The sequence below is a fragment of the Acanthisitta chloris genome, unplaced genomic scaffold (genome assembly GCF_000695815.1).
Source record: "Acanthisitta chloris isolate BGI_N310 unplaced genomic scaffold, ASM69581v1 scaffold13917, whole genome shotgun sequence".
Lineage (NCBI taxonomy): Eukaryota > Metazoa > Chordata > Aves > Passeriformes > Acanthisittidae > Acanthisitta > Acanthisitta chloris.
In genome coordinates, this window is record NW_008682122.1 from 4,002 (window position 1) to 26,487 (window position 22,486).

The 22,486-nt window shown below is 40.0% G+C and overlaps 1 protein-coding gene across 2 annotated transcripts; it reads left to right on the forward strand.

Annotated features, from left to right (window-relative positions):
• Positions 1-234: 234 nt before the first annotated feature.
• On the forward strand, positions 235-21,739 carry LOC103805730 (ADP-ribosylation factor-like protein 8A). Of its 2 annotated transcripts, XM_009078391.1 has the most exons (6): positions 235-322; positions 12,560-12,633; positions 12,993-13,086; positions 15,157-15,224; positions 18,556-18,626; positions 21,346-21,739. In XM_009078391.1, the coding sequence occupies exons 1-6, from the start codon at positions 263-265 to the stop codon at positions 21,393-21,395; spliced, it is 417 nt and encodes a 138-aa protein (XP_009076639.1). In that variant the 5' UTR covers positions 235-262; the 3' UTR covers positions 21,396-21,739. The 2 variants fall into 2 exon arrangements, with proteins under 2 accessions (XP_009076639.1, XP_009076638.1); XM_009078390.1 differs by lacking the exon at positions 18,556-18,626 and having other exon boundaries at positions 21,346-21,549.
• The last annotated feature ends 747 nt before the right edge of the window (positions 21,740-22,486 follow it).

The following is a 22,486-nucleotide window of genomic DNA, read 5'->3' on the forward strand; positions in this document are numbered from 1 at the left end:
TTGTGGTTTCTGGGATGATCTTTGTTGCTGAGGAGAATAAAAGATCATTTAAAGGGACTGAAATGAACAGTCTTCCTTGGCGTGACAATGCAGTAATTGAAGTGCTGGCCAGTGCTCTTGCTGGACATTAATGTGATATTTTGCAGCATTGTACAATAAAAATTTTTAGATTGCAAATGAGAAACTTTCTTCCTTGTGTCAACTGTTTTATAATAAATATAATTTTGTTTTTGTATTCTAGTCAGGGCAGTTCACAGAAGATATGATTCCTACAGTTGGCTTCAATATGAGAAAAATAACAAAAGGAAATGTTACCATTAAGGTAGGTGTGCATGTTTGCATTAATACAGAGTGAATAAATAATAGAGTAATTTCAACTGGAAATATGAAAGCATAGGAATTTTCTTCTAAGATTATAGGATCATTTATCTGTTTTTCTATCTTAAAAGTGACTTTTTTTAAGGCAGATAGTCATAGAGTAATGTATTTCTGTTACATTAATCTGTTTGATTTCATTATATCCCATGCCAAGCAGAAACTCTGTTGCACTCTTTTTGGTTAGAAAGGTCATAAAATTTTGAGATACTGAGGTAGCTGAGTTGACTCCTGGGGGGTGCATCTCCCTTCTCCCTGCCCCTCTACCTCTCCCAAATATAAGTGGAAGCTCAAGCAACTTGACTCCTAACTCCATGGTAGCACTTCTAAACCTCATTATGATGTTCGAGAGACAAACTCGATTTAACTTCTGGAAAACCTAGGAGAGGATCAGACCAGCCTAGTAGGGTGGCAGGGATTAAAGGTTAGCTTTTACAATCATCTCAAGTCGCTCATAGCATGAGGTTTTATATTCTACTTTAAGCCTGGTCATGCACCCCTTTTTCATCAGCACCAGTGATCACATGGCAGAGCAGCTGTTAGACAAACAACTGGTCTAGATGAAATCAACCTTTGAAAAACTCACCAACCAACCAAACCAAACACACCCCCATGCTAGTTTCTCCCCAGTCAAATTGCCAAAGTAATGTGCTCCCCAAACGGATGCATGATTGCTGGTGCCACCACAGTGTGAGAAAGCAGGACACAGGCAAAATGATGTATTTTGGAGGCAGCCTGGATAGATTGACTTAGGTAGCTGGAGAACACTAGAGTGCACACTCTGGACAGGGAAAAAGCAGTCTCTCTGGTGACAAAAGCTAAGTTTTCTTTCATCCTTCCATGCTATTAGCACAAACTTCAGAGCACGGCTAACACTGACTGTTGCTAGAGGACTGCCAGAATGATGTGTTTAGTACTCACACATAGACTGCTCATGGATTCAGATAGATCAGTGACATTAAAAAAATGTTTTATGCTGTGTTGGGATTTACGAACTTTGGATGGTGTTTTTCTAGCCCTTATGATTAATTCATGATTCGTATTAGCTATGAAAGAGAATTTATGGAGAAGTGTAATGGGCACTGGTATCAGAAGAACAGTCTGATTGATGTGCTAGTTGTATAGATTTTCTCTCCCAATATTCTTTTTATTATACACAAATTAACATGTACACTAGCTATGACAGCAAATCAAATAGTGTATTTACAACAGGAGCATCAGAGGTACTGCATTCCAAGCAGAAATCCATCCTGTGGCCATCCTGTGCTTTCTTGACCTCTTACATATCAATGGCAGATGTGTAGGAGAACAGGCCAAATGACAAAATTGTGATTAGCATTGTGATGCAAAGCAACAAATGCAGACTCACAAGCAAGAGCTTTTTATTTCAGTTTAAATACTCAAGCTGTCTTAAGGTTTTACTTATTCAAAGAGGTATTTTTTTCTTACTGTTTCTTCAGGCATGCAAGTGTTATTTGCCTGCTTGCCTCTCTCTTTCTGAAGAGTGCATTTATACTGAAGCAGTACCTTACGCTTGAGCTTTAACCATGTTTCCTCACTCTGTTTTGAGTATTCCAACACTTTTCATCACATCTGCTTGGTTTACCACTGACCATAGAAGTCCGTAGGTGCCACAGTCAATAAAAAAGTTACCACATTCAACCATAGTTCATAAATAATCCACAGGAACAGGAATTTCATTTCAGTTCCTTTGTTTTCTGTCTTTTGCATGGAAGCAATGAGGCCAGGATTTATATAGAGAAAGCATAAGGATAGTTGGAATGCTGTACCAATGCTGCTACAGAATTGTCAGATGTGGGAGAAAATGAAAAAGTTGGTAATGGTTCATTAAACCAGGCAAACAAAAGTCCTTTACAAGTAGGCAGAGTCTTCAGAATATTTTTTGAGCCAGATTGGTTCAAAAAGGAAATGACTAATAGTTTGTACTGGAGTTGTCTGCGGCAATTATACTGGAGGATAAGTTCATGCAGGGCAGGAGTGTGTGAGTTCCTGTGGAACTGTGCTTTGTTTTACACTGATCTCAAAAGTAATTTTAAATATAGTTGCTATTATAGAATTTGTAAGAATAAGGAGATAATGCTAGCATTATTAATGTTTCAAAAGCGGTATTTGGTTTGGAAGCCAGTCTGCCCAGGAACGTATCTTAACTAGTTCTCATGGTCTCTCTGCTACAACAGCATACCGTGAAAGTAAGGTGTAGGGGCATTTGGCTCTTATGTATACAGGTGTATTTCCTTAAAAGCCTGTCAAGATGAAGTACTTGTATGTCACTGTTCCGGTATCTATGTTAAAATCTTACAGCATACTTGCTAGATAAAGTTTCCAAAAGTATTTTACTGTGAGAAGAATGCCATCATCTGTTGATAAGCTGATGATGGAAGAATGGTGAGGGGGGTACCCCTTGCTAGAATTTGCATCCCAGTAGCAAGGATTCAGAGTAAAGTTTTCTTTACTCTTTTTATCCCAGTAAAACAGGTTATGTTTCTCCTGGAAATACTATGGTCTCCAATTGTCAGCTATTAAAATTCCTGGGTAAATTGTTATTTTACTAAACCTGTGAAGTTCTTAAAACATGGCAGGAATGATCTCCATGCTAAGCAGAGAAACCTCGTGTCTGACCTTTTTCAGAGGTTTCAGGGGACACTGCAAAACAGAATCAATTAAAATTACTATAAAAGTGAGGCTGAGAAATCATCTGGGCCAAAAAGTCATCAAGTGAAAAAATGGCTTTCCAGAAGTGTAAGACTGATCACCTTAGGCAAAATAAGTTGCAACACCAGCAAGCAGGTGATAGTAATCCTTTATCTGGTGTTTGCTGTATTTTGTGATAGGCCATTAAGAAGGAAGTACTATGCTAGTGCAGTGCCTCTGCCAGATTTCTTTACTGCAGTTCCATCTGCAGATTCCATACAATTCCAGAGGGCAGAAAGAACTGAGGAACCCATGGTCTTCTTTACTTTCTTCTGATTTTGGCAGTCATTCCCAGAAGCCAGTAGATTTATTCTCATTTTTAGTCTCTGTCTCAGTGTGTACAAGTGTGGTCATTGGCATGCCTGTGTGTATGAGTATTTGAACCACACTAAAAGAAAACCACTGATTTATACAAGCTGAAACATTTCATAGGAAGTTGCCAATTCCACGTGCTCTTTAATTGAAGTTGAGCTTGATCAGAAATGTAAAGCTGTCAGCTTTAACCATGAATTGTCAAATTATGGCTTGTCAGTATCTTTAATAACCTGTCACCTGTTATTTTCTTTTTGCCTCCTCTTTTTTTCAGAAATATTTTACCAGGCAGTATTTGACATCTAGGCTGGAAGCTTTATGGGTTTTGAGGTTGTGGTTGAGGTATTAGAGTACAGGATGATTTCTAGTATCAAAATACTTAATGTACTACAACTTTGGGATCTATTAGAATTATTTTGATGAAGTCCACTAGAAAACTGAGGGCTATCTTTTTGTTTTTCCCTGACAAAAAAATCTATGACTGAATTAATCTGAGATTTTAATTGCAAGCCGGTTTTGTTGTTTGCTGAGTAATTTGGTTTTGATAGAATTTCTGTATATTTGGATCTGCTCAGTATTAATAGACCTTTTGATTTGGTGAGATTTACTGTTCAACAAGCCAGACAGCAACTAAAAAATTTATTTTAGCAAGCCAAGTTTCAAGAGCGTAAGAAGACATGCATTGTATACTGTTGTTTTAAAGTGTTTGTGAAGCTCTGACTAACCAACCTTTGGCTCCTGCGGTGATGGTGTTAGAACAGTCTCAGGTGTGAGAAGGGCAGAGCGCTACAGGACATGCATACGCACGGTCAGTGCCGCAGGTTTATTTTGCTCTCCCCAGCCCGGCCGTTGCAGTCGCTGCCCGGGGCCCGGAGCTGGGTTTGTTGCTGTGCTGTCTCCGCTAGGGGCCAGCGTCCCCCGGCAGAGCCGAGCCGCGTTCTGCCTGCTCGCGGTCTGCTGCGCTGGGGCACAGAGGGAGAAGGAGCCGCTTTGTGTGTGCCTCTTCTAGCCTCCTTTGCTGCAGCAATCCTCCTCCTATGGACGGTAGAATTTTCAGGTCTCCGCACATCCTCAGAGAAGCAGACTCCTTCTGCTTTGTAACGCTTCATCCTGCTATCTTACCTGCCGTGTCGTTGTCTCGCGTGTCATGCAGTAATCCAAGTCTCTGTGTGTACTCCTCGTGTAGCTGCAGCAGTGTTTCAGCACGTACTGCCTATTCCATATGGCTTGGGTCACTCTGGAAAGGCTGTGCCGTATGTTGGCTGATTGCAAGTCAAAGTGGTTGTTTTTATAAAGAAGAATTTTTGCTGGATGTCCCAGTGATTTATGATAATTGTGTGTAAGGAAAAGCTGTACTGGTGGATTCAAAAGGGCTGTGATCCATAGCAGGAAGTCCAGTGATAAATCCCAGGGATTGTTTAGTGTCTTCATTAGTGACCTGGGTGATGGGACAGGGTGCACACTCCTCAGGTGTGCTGGTAATACAAAACTGGGAGGTGTGGCTGGTACAGCAGAGGATTGTGCTGAGACCTTAGTAGGTTGGAGGAATGGACTGACAGCATCCTCATGAAGGTGAAGAATGGAAAGTACAAGGTCCTGTACCTGTGAGGGATGAACCCCAGTCACCACTACAAGCTGTCTGGCTGGGAAGCAGCTTTGCAGAAAGGGACCTAGGGGGTCCTCGTGGACACCAAGTTGATCATTGGCAAGCAGTGTACCTTTGCAGCAGAGAGACCAATGGCATCCTGGGCTGCAGTAGGAAGAGCTTTGACAGCAGCTCAAGATCACTCCCTTTTATTCAGCAGGTGGGGTCTCACAAGAGCATAGTAGAGAAGGAGAGTCACCTCCTTCAACCTGCTGGCCACACTCCTTTTGATGCAGCCCAGGACGTGGTTGGCTTTCTGGGTTGTGAGTGCACACTGCAGCTCATGTTGAGTTTTTCTACTGTCACCCTGAAGTCCTCTGCAGGACTGCTCTCAATCACTTCTCTTCCCAGCCTATAGGTGTGGCTGGGATTGCCATGACCCAGGTGTAGGACCTTGCACTTCACTTTGTTGGACTACATGAGGTTGGCATCAACCCACCTCTCAAGCCTGTCAGTGTCCCTCTGGACTGCCATCCCTTCCCTCCGACATGTCACCTGCACCACACAGGTTGATGTTGTCAGTGAACTTGCTGAGGGTGCACTCAATCCCACTGTCCATCTCTGCCAACAAAGATGTTGAATTGTGTTGGCCCCAGCCCTGACCCCTGAGGGACACCACTCATCACAGATCTCCACATGGACAATATCTGAGACTGTTTATTCTAGAGAAGAGAAGGTTCAGGAAGATCCACATCAGTGTAGCCAGAAGATGTAGCGAAACCTTTTTCTGTGGTGTTCAGTGACAGGACACGTGTTAGTGGGCACAAACTGAAATATGAGAAGTTTCTTTTAAACCATAAGCAAAAGTGTTTTTACTGGGAGGAGCTTTGAATGTTGGACTAGGCAGTTTCTGGAGACTCCATCCCAGTCTGCTCTAGGTGACCTTGCTTTGACCAGGGAATGCTGGATTATGCAATCTCCGAAGGCCCCTGCTATCCTCAGTGGATCTGTGATTCTTCTGAGTTAGAGAGTAGCTCAAAGAATAAAGGTGGAGCATGCTCGGAATTACTCAAGAATCAAGTAAGAAGGAAAACTATGAAAGTACTTTCCTCCCAATAGTTTGAGAAAGCCTTGGAGACTGTATCTGTGCTGGGAGTTGTGTGCAGCAGAGTGTGAGATAGGATCACATGTTAGGTAGGAACCTCTGCTATGGTTAAGACAAACACTTGGGGCCAGAAGGCAGTGTCCTGATTCGGAAGAGGCGCTGTTGAATGTTTCACCACACATTTGGAGTAACAGTTGGGACTTCTAAAAGTGATGACCAGAAGTTGATTTCAGGGAATCATCTAAGCCAAACTTGTGCTCTGAGGTGAATCAGATATTTACCCAAATATCTTAGGTAATTGTTTCTTAAAATTTGTTCATCCATGAAGAAGGTTCTACAACATCTCTTGTTTTGCACAATGTTCTTTAACACCAAGTGCTAGAAAGCTTTTTTTTCCTGGTATCTGACATGAGTTGCTGTCATCACAAGTTGAGCTGCTTTTTTCGTCTATATCTGTCAGCCATTTCCTGGGAAACATGGTTTTCCTCCCCCCTCCCCTCTTCATAGGTCATATTTTCAAGATCTCAACCTTTCTTATCAGGAGTTTCTGAAATTTGTCTGTGTCTGTTCTATAGACTCTTGCACTAAACAAATATAGAAGCCTCCCTTACACTGAGGACAGGGCTGTACATACTTCCAAAATCATGCATAAGATGCTTCTGATAGTTCATGCTGATTTAAGATCTGCAGCACTGTTGAAACACATATTTAGTTTGTGGACTACTCAGGCTTTTTGTCCTGCACCTCTGCATGGTTATTATCTATTTTGTGCTGGTACGTTCGGTTCCCTCTATCCAGATGTAGCATTCTGAACTTGTATGTGTTAAATTCCAGCTGCCTTATTTCAGGCCATCCATCTAGCTGGTCCAGATACTTCAGGATTCTGCTATTTTCTTTTTATCCACTCCCAACCTGCAGTTACCTGCAGCTTCTATAGGCACATGTTCTATACCAACATCCTGTTGGGACACCTGGGAACCATACATGATGTCTCTGCTTAACTCTGTCTTCAGCAGATTTGCCTCATTGCTAAATGCTGGGAAGCTGTCAAGATTGCTTAGACTTGAGGGGTAGAGGGCAAGAAGGATACACAAGGAGAGTGCCAGAGACCTGTGGGGTTAAATCTGTCATTGGAGAATGTCCTTTTCTTGTCCTATCTGCCAGTATTAGATTACCTTTTCCCAGCATACCCACTGTTGCGCATCCTTTTGGATTTTCTTTGCTGTTGAGCGAATACTAATTTTTGCTTTCATGGTTATATGTTCTTCAAGGACAAGCAAAATTAATAATCACTGCAGTAGTTATTGATTGGCTATTTTGAGTTATCAGTGCCCTTGCTTCTGGTCTCCTTGCCCTTGGTCTTCTAAATTCGAGTTCTGCCTACAACTTATAACTTCTGTATGCCTCCTTTCACCAGAATCTTTTGGAACTTGATGTGTGGAGACTGACATGATCATTTGAAAAGAGGGTACAAAAGGATTCCATGTGGTCATGCAGAATCAGGGCCTTCTGCTTCGTGGAGGGCACAGTACTGTGGCTAGGATGGATTGGTTCCTTGTGTGTATTATGTCTTGATGGAGAGGATTACACTCTTATCTCTAAAGCAGGGTTCCCTGGTAGTCTTCTGCCTGAGAACCTAGAGTAGGGTAAGCAGCACAAGGTTCAGAAATCAGTTTCTGAGAACAGACTTTGCTTTTGTGTTCTGTTTAAATCACCTTTTGATCCTTCCAGCATTGTACCTTGTGTCTCTGATAAAATGGCAAATACACCCTGATCATTGAGAAATACTCTCTCCCATTAAAATGCCCCTGCACTTCTTTTCAGGAGTTGAAGATATTCAGCCATTTTGTGTGGCAAGTCTTGAGTCCATTTCCAGTAATTCAGTGAAAGTGTTATGACTAAATTAAATAATTATAAACTTTGAAGTGTTGGTATAGCTTTTATTGTTTTTGTCTGATGTGACTAAAAAAAATGCCTAGTGGCAAAAAAAGTTTAAAAGCTGGACTTTATCACCCATGAGGAGTGACAACAGAGTTCTCTGAAGGGCTCAGACTGATTTCAAAGAACATAGTGTTCTGGGAATTATTGCCTGCAGAAAACATAGCAACATGGCATATATTTTTTCAGCCTTAAGAACAACTATAAAGGCATTTCCAAAATGTAGGATAATAGGTAGTAAGTATTCTGAAGTAGTAAGGTACTCCAACTTCTGTATTAAGTTACGTGTCTGGTACAAGTAAGGCTCTATAGTTTTGTATACACAGGGAAGTTTATTAAAAATTTAAAGGCTATTAGATTTATCACTTTTTATTTTTCTGTTTATTAGGCAAAGAAGATGAATGTTACTGGTTGAAGATTCCAGTCTAGAATAGGTGACTATTTAGGATTTGTCTTCCCTGAGTTTAAGCTGGATGATAAGTAGGCCAGCCTGAGCCAGTTGACTGAACTCAGTGGAAAGCAGTGGGTACTTTGCAAGAATGGTTAACCTGGTGGGTGAGACAGATGCAGTCATGTCCTGCTTTGGGTGCCCTCTGAGCTCTTCAGCAGCCACAGAGAAGTTTTGGTCACTTGGATTACATGCCTGCATTTTAGGTGATTGAAGTTGTCCCATGCTTTCCAGTTGCTCCCTGTCATTACACATTGAGTTGGCTATGAATGCTGTGACTGCTTGCTGTGTATGCTTGAGCTCATTGGTCACATCTTAGCATATGTGGACTTGTCTGCGTACAGCGTGGTGGCGTTAAATGTTGCTGGTGCTACCTTACTCTGCCCAAATACTCTTTAGTCTTTATGATTTCCTCACCTGTTTGTTCATGTTAGTTTTTATGGCTGATAAGAAAGCAGAAAGATCTGTTTCTGAGTTCAGGTCTTTGTAGTTTTGGATTCATTTTGCAAGTTAAGATGCCCGAATATAAACAGCTATATGTCTGCAACAAGGCTTAAGCTCCTTTAGTAATAGTCAGAGAGCTGCAGTCAGTGCTGTCAAGGCTAAAGCATAAATTCTGTCATCCTAAAGATACTACATCTGATATTTGAATGGCTGTCTAGGCTTTGCTGACTACTGTGAGATTGTAGGTACTGAACTCACACATTGACATCAAGATACAAATGTGTCATTGTACACATCTCTGTCCACAAGACATACCCTGACCAGCATGTCTGAAGAAAAGCCATGTAAACTGACATCTAGAAAATTACTTTCCTGTAAATTTCTCATTAACTATCAAGCCTTCCCACAATGTAAGCCAATTAAAAGAAACACAGCTAGAGTGTTAATGAACCTTACTGTAACTGAAAGCTTTCAAAAACCTTCGAACCTATTCCTCATCTGCATTTTTGCTCAACCGTCATGATACAGCTCTGTGCAAAAGAAAAGGATCTGCTCCTTAAACATAGGTAGTAGCTGCAGTCTTAAGGAGCCTTAGATCCTCATGAAGAAATTGACGGTTTGCGGTTTTAGAGGAATTTGATTTAATAGGTAAGTATAAACACTGTGGTAAACAATGATGCCATCAGGATTATCTAGTTTGCAGATTAAAACATTGCAATATTTAATAAGAGTGCAAGCACAGCAAGAATTGCTATTCTATAGGAGTAGGCAGCAACCTCTAAATAGTGATTTATAAAATGCAGTAGCAACAAGATACGTGCCTCTGAGATTGAGCCTGAACGACAACTTCTAGAGATTTTAGTCTCTTGTGAGGCAGCGGTACCAGGTGTCAAAGAAACTTTTTCTCAGTGTGGTTTGGTCATTCTGTAAGCATTTTCTGATACGTAAAATCAACTGGTCTCCTAGGGATAAAATTACCACTTGAATATTATGAAACTTTTATTCCTGATAGACCAACAAAAGCCATGGGAGAAATTTGAAGTCCAGTCTCTTTTAAAAAGACCCAGACAAAATTAACTTCTTTTTATAGTTAGCTGTATGTTCAGCTGTTAAGGTGTAGTCTCCTGCCTCACCCTGTTCACACCCAGAATATGCTTTTTACCTCTGTGTTAAATACTGAGATACAAGAATAGGTGATATACAAAACTCACAAGGCTCATGGAGGAAAACTTCTTTAATGTGAAGACCTCTCCCCTTTCCTTCCTGCGTGCCTCTGGTATTCTCACAGTTCTGTCTGTTCTGTCTTGTACTGTGAAAATGGTTTGGGACAGCGGTATGTGTTTTAGAGTGACGTTAACTCTCTCGTTGACTATTCAATATAATAAAGAGTATTAGAAAACTACTACTAGCACCGTTTTGGTTTCATAGGCAAAGAGATGAGGATTTTGTTTCATATCATGCTTTTATTTTCTTTTCATGTTTCAGGTAATTATAACTTGATATATTGACATAAACTGGGTTCCCAAGCACCACTAGAAACCCCTAGTCTGTCTTATATCCTTCGTGGTGTACTTTAATGAGTAGCTGTAAGCCTGATTAGAGAAACTGACTGGAAAAGACTTAATCTTTCCATGGTTTCAAGGTGACTTTTTTCTCCTAATGAGAGTAATCTCTTTCTGCAGTGCAATTTAATACAATAAGATACAGTATATCATCAAACAAGGACAAAATCAGTATATTTTGATCTTATTTATTTTGTGATTAGTCCAGGCTACATCATCTTGTAGATTTTCATGGCTACCAGAAATAATAATTCCAAAATCTAATCTGACTGCTGGCCTTCCCTGTCCTTCTTCCCTTTCTTTTTTCTGTGATCTATCAAGAAAATAATTTAGTTTATTTTTTCGAGATACACAGATGTGCACCAGATGGCTACAGATAGTTTCAAGGTCCTGATGAGTTATTGGAATAATTAGTGTTGGTGTAAGGTTTGTCATCTAACCATAATGCTGAACTGTGTGCTCATCTTGTTCAGGCTTTTAAAATACAAAGGTTAATTTTATTACAACTTTTGAACAGTACTTCAGATATCAGTGCAGGTAATAGTTGATACCCACTTCATGGTCAGAAGTTCATTCAGCTCTTTCATATGTAAAATTCTTGATCTTATACGGCAGATCAAAGGCAATCTACATTTAGGTGATATACTAATTTTATGCTGGGGGAACAGTGAAATATCAATCAGGGAATGATTTTAGTGGTGAATTGGGAAATATTTCTTTCTAAAATAGGACCATAATATATTGAAAATTATAGACAATTTGTTACATAAATATGATCTGTGGGCTGTGAAATTAAAAAAATAGTGGACATTAGTTGAGAAAGGCCTTATCCCAAGGATCTGTTAATTCTTGCTCTTTTGTGCAAGTCTTTGTTGCCACAGGTTTAATATGTTTGGATTCATAGTGTGAATGTGAAGATGACTCTTACAAAATTTTTGCTTCTGTGTCTGTTAACTCCAAATTTAGTTTCTGCTGTAATATATATGCCTCCTAGATACAGTGCATATTGTTTTGATAGCTAAATCTGATTAAAATGAGAAATAAGAAAATTGCTTCTCTTTGACAGAGGAACAAATCCATTACTTTTTCTTTCTTTCAGTGATCATCACTATTTTAATAGATGTGTCACTTGTAACTCAGCTGTCTTTGGATGTGCCTACAACAGCTACATTATCACATAGCCCTTGCCTGCATGATTTGGATATGTTCGCTGATATTTTGATCTGGGCAACAGTTTTGGAACAAGATTACTGTCATCCACCAAAAATACCCATTTTTTTTTGCAAGCAAAGCAGAATAAGTAACTCCTATACAGAAAAGGAATGTGTTAGCCTTTTAACAATAAGGAATTCTGTAGGATTGGCGAACACTAATAGCATACGTAATATTGGCAGGATTGGATCTTTATAAAATCCTAAGCAGCATTTGAACTTCCTTTCCTTAAGATTCACTGCTTAATCACTTCAGGCCTACCCTATACTACTGTTTCCTTTCAGGTTGTGATCAGTTAATCCATGTGTCTTTTAAAGTGCATTTGATGAACAAATGGGAGAGCTGTGGAGGTAGTGGAGCATCCTAGAGTATATCATGCCTTGCATGGACTCAGTCTGCTCTCTGACCAACTCTTTATTTATTTAATAGCCAACTTTATGCTGCTGAAAGTCTGATATATCCTTGACTCAGGTGTCCCTGGCTGCATTAAAAATTCAGCTGCATAACTGTTTTCATATAATGATGATATTCTTTCTGGGGTTTAGACTGTATTTGCAATAATTCAATTCAGTATCTGAGTAAAGACTTTTCTTAAAGTCCATGGGAAAGGGTAACATTCTCCAAATGGACATTTGGAGGTTTTAATGTCACAGAACCTACTTGCTCTGTGAATGTGCCTGTCTCCCTCCATTGACTGGAAGGGGCGGAGAAGACCAGTCTCTTGAGGAAGGTCACTGAAAAAACTGCTTACATTTTGGCATTGGCAATACAACCTGCATTCTGCATGTAGCAGTTCCTTTATTCTGTTGTGTTAGTACTGTGTATTTCAACAACATTTGAGATTGGAGTGTTCTTACCTTTTCCAGGTGTGGGACATTGGAGGGCAGCCAAGGTTTCGAAGCATGTGGGAGCGTTATTGCAGAGGAGTCAATGCAGTTGTGTAAGTTTTTTTTTGTATGCCCATAGAAAATCTACTGTACAATATATTAATTATATTAATAATATATGCTTTTCTTTCTGTCCACCTCCATCACATAAGAAGACGCAGTGCAATAAAAGTAGTATGTTCTGCACATCCAGCAACCCAGATATATAAGTAATTGCACATTCCAGGCCATTCTTAACCACAGCCTCTATTTAATTCTGTATCTTCCTGTATCAGTAAATGCAGGACTTATACAGCTCAGGACATTTCATATGGACAACAGCATTAGGACACATTTGTCAGATACCAAGTGTTGTAATGCAGCTTTGTGCAAGTAATGAACAATGCCATAAATAACTATTTCGCCATTGCAGGTACATGGTGGATGCAGCAGACTTAGAAAAAGTAGAAGCTTCAAAGAATGAGCTACACAGTTTGATAGATAAGCCACAATTGCATGGAATTCCAGTAAGTATTTGATTATTATTCTTACCTGAATGTCGACAGTGTAGCCTAAATGAGTTGGTTCTTCTGGACTCTTGAAAATACTAGCTTAAATATGATGCAGCCTTGATACATTGAGCACTCTTAGAAAAATTAGTGTGGTGTTTTTTTCAGAGGACTCAACATCTTACAAGTACTTCAGTGTCTTTGTACATTTTCTTGTCTAGAGGTCAGAATAGATTTGGAAAAATCCTATTTTCACATGTGGCATTATCAGACAGTAATTGCTTCCGGTCAGCCCCCTAGTTGGCTGGGTTTGAATCAGTGACACAGGTATGTATCTTAAGTCACATGAGATTTGTCTTTCTGCAGGTTGGCAGGCACTAATAGCAAGTAGTGTTTTCTGCTTCCAGAGATTGTGTAGGAGCTTGGCTTTTTGTGTGTCCTGACTTTTTCTTAACGTCTTAGTTTTTCAAACTAAATTGTGTGGAAAAAATGCTAATATGCATCTATTCTCCAGTAGGAAGTGTCAAAGAATAGTGTATTCTGCTGAAATGCTAATGAGGAATTACGGAGGTGGAGTCTAATGTTGTTTAATTAAATGGAATCTGCCAATTTAGGAATCTATCAAGTTAGCATTAGTCCTTGATGTTGACATCACCAAGCAAGAGTTCATACCTCTGATTGTAAGAAAGAAAACAGTGGTACATAGAAATGAGGAAGAAGTTGCTCACAACTTGGTGGCTCTTGCTTGGCCCCTTCTTTGTAAGCAATTATTTGGACACTTGGCCACTGTAAGTAATGGAGTTTGTCTGAGGATGAGTAGACAGCTAGCCAACATGAAACCATTGTAAGAATAAAATTTTCGCAGATCCATTCTCAATGGAGAATTTTTCAAGTGACTGCATCTTTTTTTTTATAAGGTTTGCTATTATTGTTGTGATTTTATATGTTAATTACCTATTGAACAGATCCTACAGAAATAGATAGTCATGCTGTTCATGGCAAGTGACATTATCTGTCCTTTGTACTGTCCTCACATGCTGTTTTGCTTTTCACTTTTCCTTCCTGAAATGATAGGTCTCTTGTGTCTTCATAAGTATTTAATTAAGTTCCTTTCCTTTTATATGTTATGATATCCCATTCCAAATGCCCAGCCTGACCAGCACAGTAATTTCCAAGGTTTTTATTTCATAGGTAGTAACTAGTATTGAACTTCCTTCAATTTATTGTGCTCAGGCTTTGGCATTATAGATTTTAAAGTAACTTTATTAATTTGAGACTGCAAGTAATGAGTTTAATATGTTCCAGATCCATGGGAAATAATGGGACAGTCTTGACTTAGAATTGTAGCACATCTGGAAAACAATAATGAAATCATAACTAGAAAAGCCTTCCATTGCTTACTTTATCTTACAATGTGCTCAACCCATTTATCTGACCTTCGTTTATACTTGAAGCCCTAAGTATTGCATAGGAACTCTTAAGTTCCAGCATCTATTCAGAAAATTTTTTGTGTTTCTCAGACTTAATTCCTAATGGCTGCCTCTCTGATTTCTACCATGGATGGCCAAAGTGGAGAGAGAGGTCATTTGGCTTGGGTGATAAATGGTTTGGATGCCAGGCAAGAGAGCAAAACTGTAGAGAGAATGATGTCTGGGTCTTTAAGACCCAACCTTGGCTGTTGGGGCCCTGCTTTTAGTTGACATTGGTTTGGTCCTCTGAATTGAATGTCCATTGGTGGCTGGAGTGCACCTGGTGCATGCTCTTCTCCACATTTAGTTGCAGGCAGTCTGACATCATCCTATAATGCCACCATGAATGGGGAGATTCATTTTCAGAGCAGACTTCTGGTACTAATGCACCAAGAAATAATTGGATCCAGTTTTCAGAGGGTGTGCATCTAGTATCTGTCCCTGATGAGGAGCAGGATTTCCATGATGCCTCCACAGCCGTTGGTCATTTTGAATATGTTCTCTATCGCGTCCTAAATACTAAGCTGCAAGATCCAAAATATTGTCAACAAATGGTTAAAGACAAAAAGAAACTTTTATTGCTCCTGGATTTTATATGCATATGAATGGTTTCTTTCAGGTGTTAGTTCTTGGAAATAAAAGAGACCTCCCAGGTGCACTGGATGAGAAGCAGTTAATTGAGAAATTGTAAGTATTTGGCCTGTGTAAAGAGCTGAGACGCTATGTGTGATATGTTAGAGGAAATCATTGGTAGTCTATGGCAATAACTGGCTGTAACAGATTCCTTTTTACATTCTCAGATACTCCACTTCGAGCTCTGCTTGCAGTTGACATAGCCATGTAGGCTGATAAGTGATTGCAATAGATTTGAACCTCTCTTGATTGTTGTTTCAGTTGTATAAAGTTGTTTCAGATAATCCTGCTTTCCTGTCACTGAAGATTCAACTGCTGTGGATAGTAATAGGCTCCCTTAGACTTTGTACAGAGTGCATTGTAGTGGCAGTGTAATGCTCGAATGGCATTGGAATAGAACCATTTCAAACTACTGTCTGTAAATTTAAGCAATTCAGAACTATTTAGCATATATCCAAAGCAAATATTTATGGATTACTCAAACTAACTTAAAGTGATGCATTGTGAGTGTAATTGTAAGGGAAAGACACAATTTTGTAAAAATGGCCAGTATAGTACTAATTTTGTAGAATAGGGTTCTGTGTCACAAATCACATAATTTTAGTTAGTAGAAAGTGAATTGAAGTTTTGATTGGAGTAAGGATGGTCCAAAGTCTAGGCAACTCAACTGAGACTCACAGAATGGCCAAGGTTGGAAGGAACCTCAAGGTAATCTTATCTACCCACCTACTCAAGCGAAGCCTTTTGCCCCTTAGAGCTGATTTCCCTTGACCATATTCAGACAACTTTCAAACATGTCCAAGGATAGAGACTTTGCAGCCTCTCTGGGTAATCTTTGCCAGTGTTTGGCCACTCTTAGAGGTAAAAAATGTTTCTGTGTGTTCAGAGGGAGCCTCCTGTGTTTGGTTTGTGGGCATTGACTCTTATCTCTTCACTGAGCTGCATCTTCTTTACATCCTCCCTTCAGATTCAGTACACAGGAATAAGGTGCTCCCTGAGCCTTTTCTTCTCTAGGCTAAACAGTCCCAGCTCTCTCAGCCTTTCCTAATACATGAGTTGCTGCAGTTCCTTAGTGATTTTAGTGGCCCTCTATTGGACTCTCTCCAGTAGCTTCACATCCCTCTGGTATTGAGGGACCCACAACTGGTATAGCCTTACTAGTGCTGAGTAGAGGGGAAGGATCATCTGCTTCAGCCTTCTGGCAGCACTCCTAATGCACCCCAGGATACTAAACCTTTTTTGCCACATCACTAGATCATGTTCAACTTGGTGTCCACCAGGACCCCCAGGTCTTTTCTTGCAAAGCTGTTTTCCCAGACAGCTTCTGAAATGTACTGGTGCTTGGGTTTGTTCCTCCCCAGGAGCAGGACGTTATGCTTCCCCTTGTTGAACTGCAGCCCATTTCTTCTGACAGTGGATGTCCCTCTTGATGGCAGCATGACCTCTGGTCTATCAGCCACTCCTTCCAATTTTTTGTCATCAGCAAACTTGCATTCTGCCCCGTCACACAGATCAGTGATGAAGTTGTAGAACAGGATTGGACCCAGTATTGATTCCTAGTGTACACTGCTAGTCAGTGGGCTCCATCTGGCCTTTGTGTCACTGATCACCCAACTGCTCAGCCAGTCTTCAGTCCATCTCACCATCTGCACATCCAGCCCATACTTCCTCAGCTTGTCCATGAGGATATTACGGAAGACACTGTCAAAAGCCTTAACTGAAGTCAAGCTGCACAATATTGACTGCTTTCATGTCATCTACCAAACTGTAGATCTCATTGTACAAGGTTATTGAGTTGGTCAAGCATGATTTCCCCTTTGTGAATCCATGCTGGCTACTCCTGATCATCTTCTTGTCCATCCATCATGTGCCTGGGAATAATTTCCAGGATCAGTGGCTCCATCGCCTTCCCAGTAGTCAAAATGACTGTCATGTACTCCCCTGGGTTCTTCTTCCTATTTTTTCTGAAGAGTGACATTTTCTTTACTCCACTCTTGGGCACCTCTCTGAGTTGACATTGTTCAAAGTTTATTGAGAGCAGCCTCACAATGACATCATCCACCTCCTTTCTCACTTGTAGGTGCATCCCACCAGGGCCCACAGACTTCTCTATGTCCACTTTGCTTATTTATTCCCTGGCCTGATCCTCCTCCATCAAGGGTGCAGCTTCCTCACACCTGACTTGCCTGTGGTCTCTGGGGCCTGGGATTCCTGAACACTAATCTTGCTAGCAAAGGCAGCATTTTCATGTCCTGTGCAACCAGGTCCCCTGTCTCATTGAGCAGTGGGCCCACAATTTCTCCTGTCTTCCATTTGTCACTTAGAGAAGCCGTTCTAGTTGTCTTTGACATCCCTCATAAGATCCAACTTCAGCTGGGCTTTGGCTGTCCTAACTGTGTCTCTGCATGCTTGGATAGTGTTTCTGTATTCCTCCCAGGTCACCTGTCCCTGCTTCCACCTTCTGCATGCTTCTGTTTTATTATTGGGTTTTGCCAGGAGCTCATTGTTCATCCACTTAATTCCTTCTGGCTTTTTTTCTGGGTTGCTCTGAAGCTTGGAGATGATCTTTGAATATTAATCAGTTTTCTCAAGCCCTTCTTTGCTATAGGGCCTTATCCCATGGGACTTTTTCAAGCACATGCCTGAAGATGCCAAGTCTGCTCTCCTGATGTCCAGGGAGGTCACTATTTAGTTCTCTTCTGTATTAGAGTCATGTGATCTCAAGACTCTTTCCTTCTCAGTGCCTTCACTCCCCATCTGCTTTAGGAATGTAATCTGTTTTGTGCATGTCTGTGTCACTTGTGTGAGGCTAAATAAATGAAAAAACAACAAAGTGCACAGAAACTCTGAGGAGAGTAGAGAAATTCCCAGAAAGAAGTTAATTAAGAATCAGTTTCTTCCTAATTGGACAGGCATCCTTTCAGTAGGAATCAGATCTGATATATTAAGTATGATCTAGTAAAGATCCTGAAGATAAATGGTATGATCATTTCAGTACTGTTTTTTGACTATGAGTTACTAGAGATAAAAACTCCTGAATTCTAGGTGAAAAGAGTAAAGGTAAATGATAAGATACGGATAATACTTGTTTGTCACTACAGAATGCTATTTTTGGCTCATTTCTGTCTGCTCTGTATTTTTATTACTCACTAATGCACTGACAATGAGAAATTTGAATTTTTGTGAAATTCCTTTGTAATCTTTTAATCTTTGTAGTTTAAGAAATGTGTATTTTTCTGTATGCAGTGGTATGTTTTGAAAATGTAATATCTGAGAACAGATTTGAACCCACTGAGTGAAAGGCAGAAAATATGTAATTTAATGGAAATTTCTATTGTCAGTTTTTGTGGAGTTATAATAGTACTTACTATTTTTGTTTCTGCAGAAACCTTTCAGCTATTCAAGACAGAGAAATCTGTTGCTATTCTATTTCCTGTAAAGAGAAAGATAACATTGGTAAGCTTTATCCTTCCAGTATTATCAGTGTATGCTTTGTACTTTGGATCAGATGTTAAAAATGTTAATGTGATTTGAACATCTCCATCCAATACACTACTGAATATCTCAATTTATATTGAAAGATACTTTGCTAATATTGTATGCAACTGTGTTGGTGTAACGTAGAATTATGCATAATTTGAAAGTAATTTGTACCATTATTTAGTTCCATGAAGTTTGACAGGGACCTCGGAAAAGCGTATTTAAAGCCCAGAGTAATTGAATACCTTACAAGAACCCTGGGTTACTTCTGAAGAAACAGTAACTGCGTGTGAAGCTCTTCCAGTTATTTGGTGGTCCTAAAAAATATTTGGTGTTTTGATCCATACACGATTTTACTTAGTAGAGAAGTTTTATGTGCATGTGGCTGTATGGTGGTGTTCCTTGAACTGAGGCACTGGTGCTTTTGTCCTGCTGGAGATGCAGACATATTCATGCAGCCCCATGAATATGTCTTCCATCTGCCTTTGCTTTTTGCCTTTTCTTCTCTCTCTTAATCTTCCACTTTCCTGTCCCTTTCCTCTCATGCTCTCCCATTCCCTTCCCTCCACAGGGCAGGAGAAAGGGATGAAGCAGGGCTGAGCCAGCAGCAGTTGCCTGGGGGATGCTGCCTCTGTGCCACCCTTCTTCTCTGCGTGCTGCTGAAACAAGTGCTGGATGGGAGGGATACAGCCTGGGTAGATATTTATAGCTGCTTCTTGAGGAAGGCAGACTTGTTAGAAGAGCTGGGCAGCTCTGTAGGGCTCAGCTGAATGAGAAACTGTAAGAGTGGGAACGGGAGGAAAGCCAGTTTCTCTCAGCAGCCGGAAAAATTTACATCCTACGCAGAGAGGACCAGGTAGTGGAGGCGATGAGGAGACTATGCTATGGCACCTGGGCTTCAGTGAGCTGGGGGAGATTTCAGCTGTGTGCAAAGATGTGTTAGGCAGTGAGGGCTGCTCCTGAAATTGTGTACATGATTTGGATATGCTAGTTCAAAGAAGACCAGACCTAGGTTTGCTGCAGCTTGGGCTGCAGCTGTTATCTCTGAGTGAGGGGAAATACACAGAATGTACTGTTACAGTGGGGAATATTAGACTTCAGGATATAAGGACTGTGGAAGACAACATAGGATAATCTCAGTAAGTGAAGGGTGGTGAAGATGATTGAGTTTTTGAAATGCTGCACTCAGCCTTCATCAGTTTGGCAAGACTGCAGTGGAGGTTCTCAGAAGTGGTATTGTGACTGGAAACTGGTAAAACCAGCATAATTTCTGAATGAATCCTGGAGGAAAATGTGTTTTGATCCTGGTTCATTTGTATGGAGAAAAGCCTGCAAAAAAAAAGCATCCTAAAATTTGCAAATGGGAAAGTAATGAAAAGAAAGATCACTAACATGGAACTGTGTAGGTCACTTGTGAAAGTTCTGGGAGTAGTGATGAAAAAACTGGAATTCTGACTGAGAATTGGTCAAGTATCTTCCAGTGTAATACTGTGCCTAGAAAGGCTAATCTGGTTCCTTAATATTTCCCCAAAGAAATAATAAGTGGAAGCACACTGTGTATATTGTGTGTGTTTGGAACTGTGCAGGCATTGCAGGAGCATCATGTGCCATATTTGGAGGAAGACCTTGAGAAACTGAAAAGAGGTAGGGCAAGAACCTAGGGAGATCAAAGGGCTGGAAAGTGTCATTTATAATGAAAGACTATAATGAAAATATATTTATCTTATTAAAGTGATGAAACTAGTAAGCTGTTAAGGAGAAGACTGGGAGCTGTCTTCTTCCTCTGCATTTTTGATTGATGTCAATGCAGTTGAAATGAGATGATAGTCATTTTTCAGTGCAGTCTGCAGCCTAGCTAACTGGTCTTATTAGGAGGTGTAGGTGTAAGGCTGCCAGTTTCTGTGTCCTGAGAGACTGTGAAAGATCGGTATATAGTTGTTAGCTTTGCTTTTAGATGCTGTGGGATGCTTTTGTCTGCAGTCTCAGTGCCTCAGCTCGTCTGCAAGGATATTCATGGAGTGCTGTCTTAAACTTAGAACAAATGTGGCAACTAATTTCAATTTGAGGGCTAGAGCTGTTGCTGCCCCCTGACATTCTTCCTGCCTTCCTGACAGATGTTACTGCCTTGAGGCAAAAACATCTAATCTGCTCATGAATCAGTTTGTGAACTGCTGCAGTTTTCAGGCCAATGCATTAGATTGCATCAGGAGGGGTGCCAATTTCAGCTATCAAATTTTAGTCCAGTGTTGCATGTCTTTCCAAGACCTTGGACTCCCACAACCTACCTAAATAGCTTCTTAATGTATTGTCAGATGTTTGCCCTTCTTACTCTTTCTGTTTGTGTGTTTCTGCCTTTGTTCTCACACAGCATTTCATTCTACTCTGGATTTTACAGTTCATGTAAATCTTGGCTTTTTCAACAGTTCTTCATCTGTGGCTTAGAGAACTTGATATTGGTCATCATATTTCAGAAATACAAAATGTGCATACTTTAAAAACATTAAAAAAATCAGGAAAAAGCTCATCTGAGGGTTTAAGTTCTGAACTTTAATTATGTGTAAATGAGAGCCTGTGGTTTCTGGGTTTTGTTTGGTTGGGGTTTTCTATTTGTATTACCATTCTGATGTTCTGTTGCGCTTCTACACTCTGCAAACAGGCTGTTGAGTTTTTCATTTTGTTTCAACTCTCCTGGCAGACATAACATTACAATGGCTTATTCAGCACTCCAAATCAAGACACTGTTGAAGAAAACTTTGGCTGAAGATAACTCTTCCCCAGTCACTTTGACTCCTATCAGCTATACACAACTGAAAAGATAAGGAATGCAACTGCATACTACCAGGACTCACTGTGTTTGTATTGGCTAACAGAAGTAAAACTGAGTTATAGCTTGTCTCTCTATTTTGATTCTCTTTCTTTTTTTAAATCCAGATATTTGTCTGCCTGGGTGAAATTCATGAACGCCTTAATAAAAGACTAGAAGAAATCAATACTTTTGGGGGCTGAAATGTTTGAGTTTATGCATGCAAATTGTCAAACACATAGTAATTTTTTTCTAATTTGACGGTGAATAAACTGCACAGTGGAAACAGAAATGACTGGTTTCTTGAATGTAGCGTATAATTATTTATATAGAATGTTTTCCCTGCGAACATGTGTAGTTAAGTATTAATAATCAATTGAAGCTGTAACTAAGAACTTCTTATTTGAACAAAATGTTGAAAGTCAGAACACTTTCAGTTAGTCTGGTGAGAAGTTATGTATGAGTGTGTATCCGTAGTTATTTAGTTATTACAGTCACTAATGTAAATTATTCATATGAATATTCTTTGGGAATTGAAAATAAAACAAATCCTAGACACTCTTGTCATTTATTGAGAGAGGAAAGAGTCTGGAATTGCAGTGGATGCTTTTCTTTCTAAACAGAGAATGAAATACAGAGAGAGAGATCTGGTGAGATCATGTACATCCTCTCTGACATTATTACCCCCCAAATTCATGGATTTCCTGAGAATTTTTCTGTAAATTAAATAGTTATCACAATCTTTCTGGACTACTTTTTCCATTCCTGAACCTTGCAGAATTTTCAGGTATACAGCCTAAAATACCTGGGCACTGAAGTAGGGTTAAAGAAGCAATTCGCTTCTTAAATTTTGATGCCTTGCTAACCTCTTACAGATACCTGCTTCCAAGTGCTTTACTTAAAAAGCACTCTGATGGAAACTCTTCTGTGAGTTTGGAAATTCTGATAAATATGGAAAGTCCATGTCAAGAAATACTAGATAGACCCTTAGTGGCCGAGTGTTTCAAAGACATTTTCAGATCTAGGAGGGAGA

Coding starts and splice junctions, on each gene's coding strand:
- LOC103805730 (XM_009078390.1), top strand. CDS start 263: ATGATTCCTACAGTTGGCTTCAATATGAGAAAAATAACAAAAGGAAAT. Junction 323..12,559: donor AAGGAAATGTTACCATTAAG/GTAGGTGTGCAT, acceptor TACCTTTTCCAG/GTGTGGGACATTGGAGGGCA. Junction 15,225..21,345: donor AAGCAGTTAATTGAGAAATT/GTAAGTATTTGG, acceptor CTCTCCTGGCAG/ACATAACATTACAATGGCTT.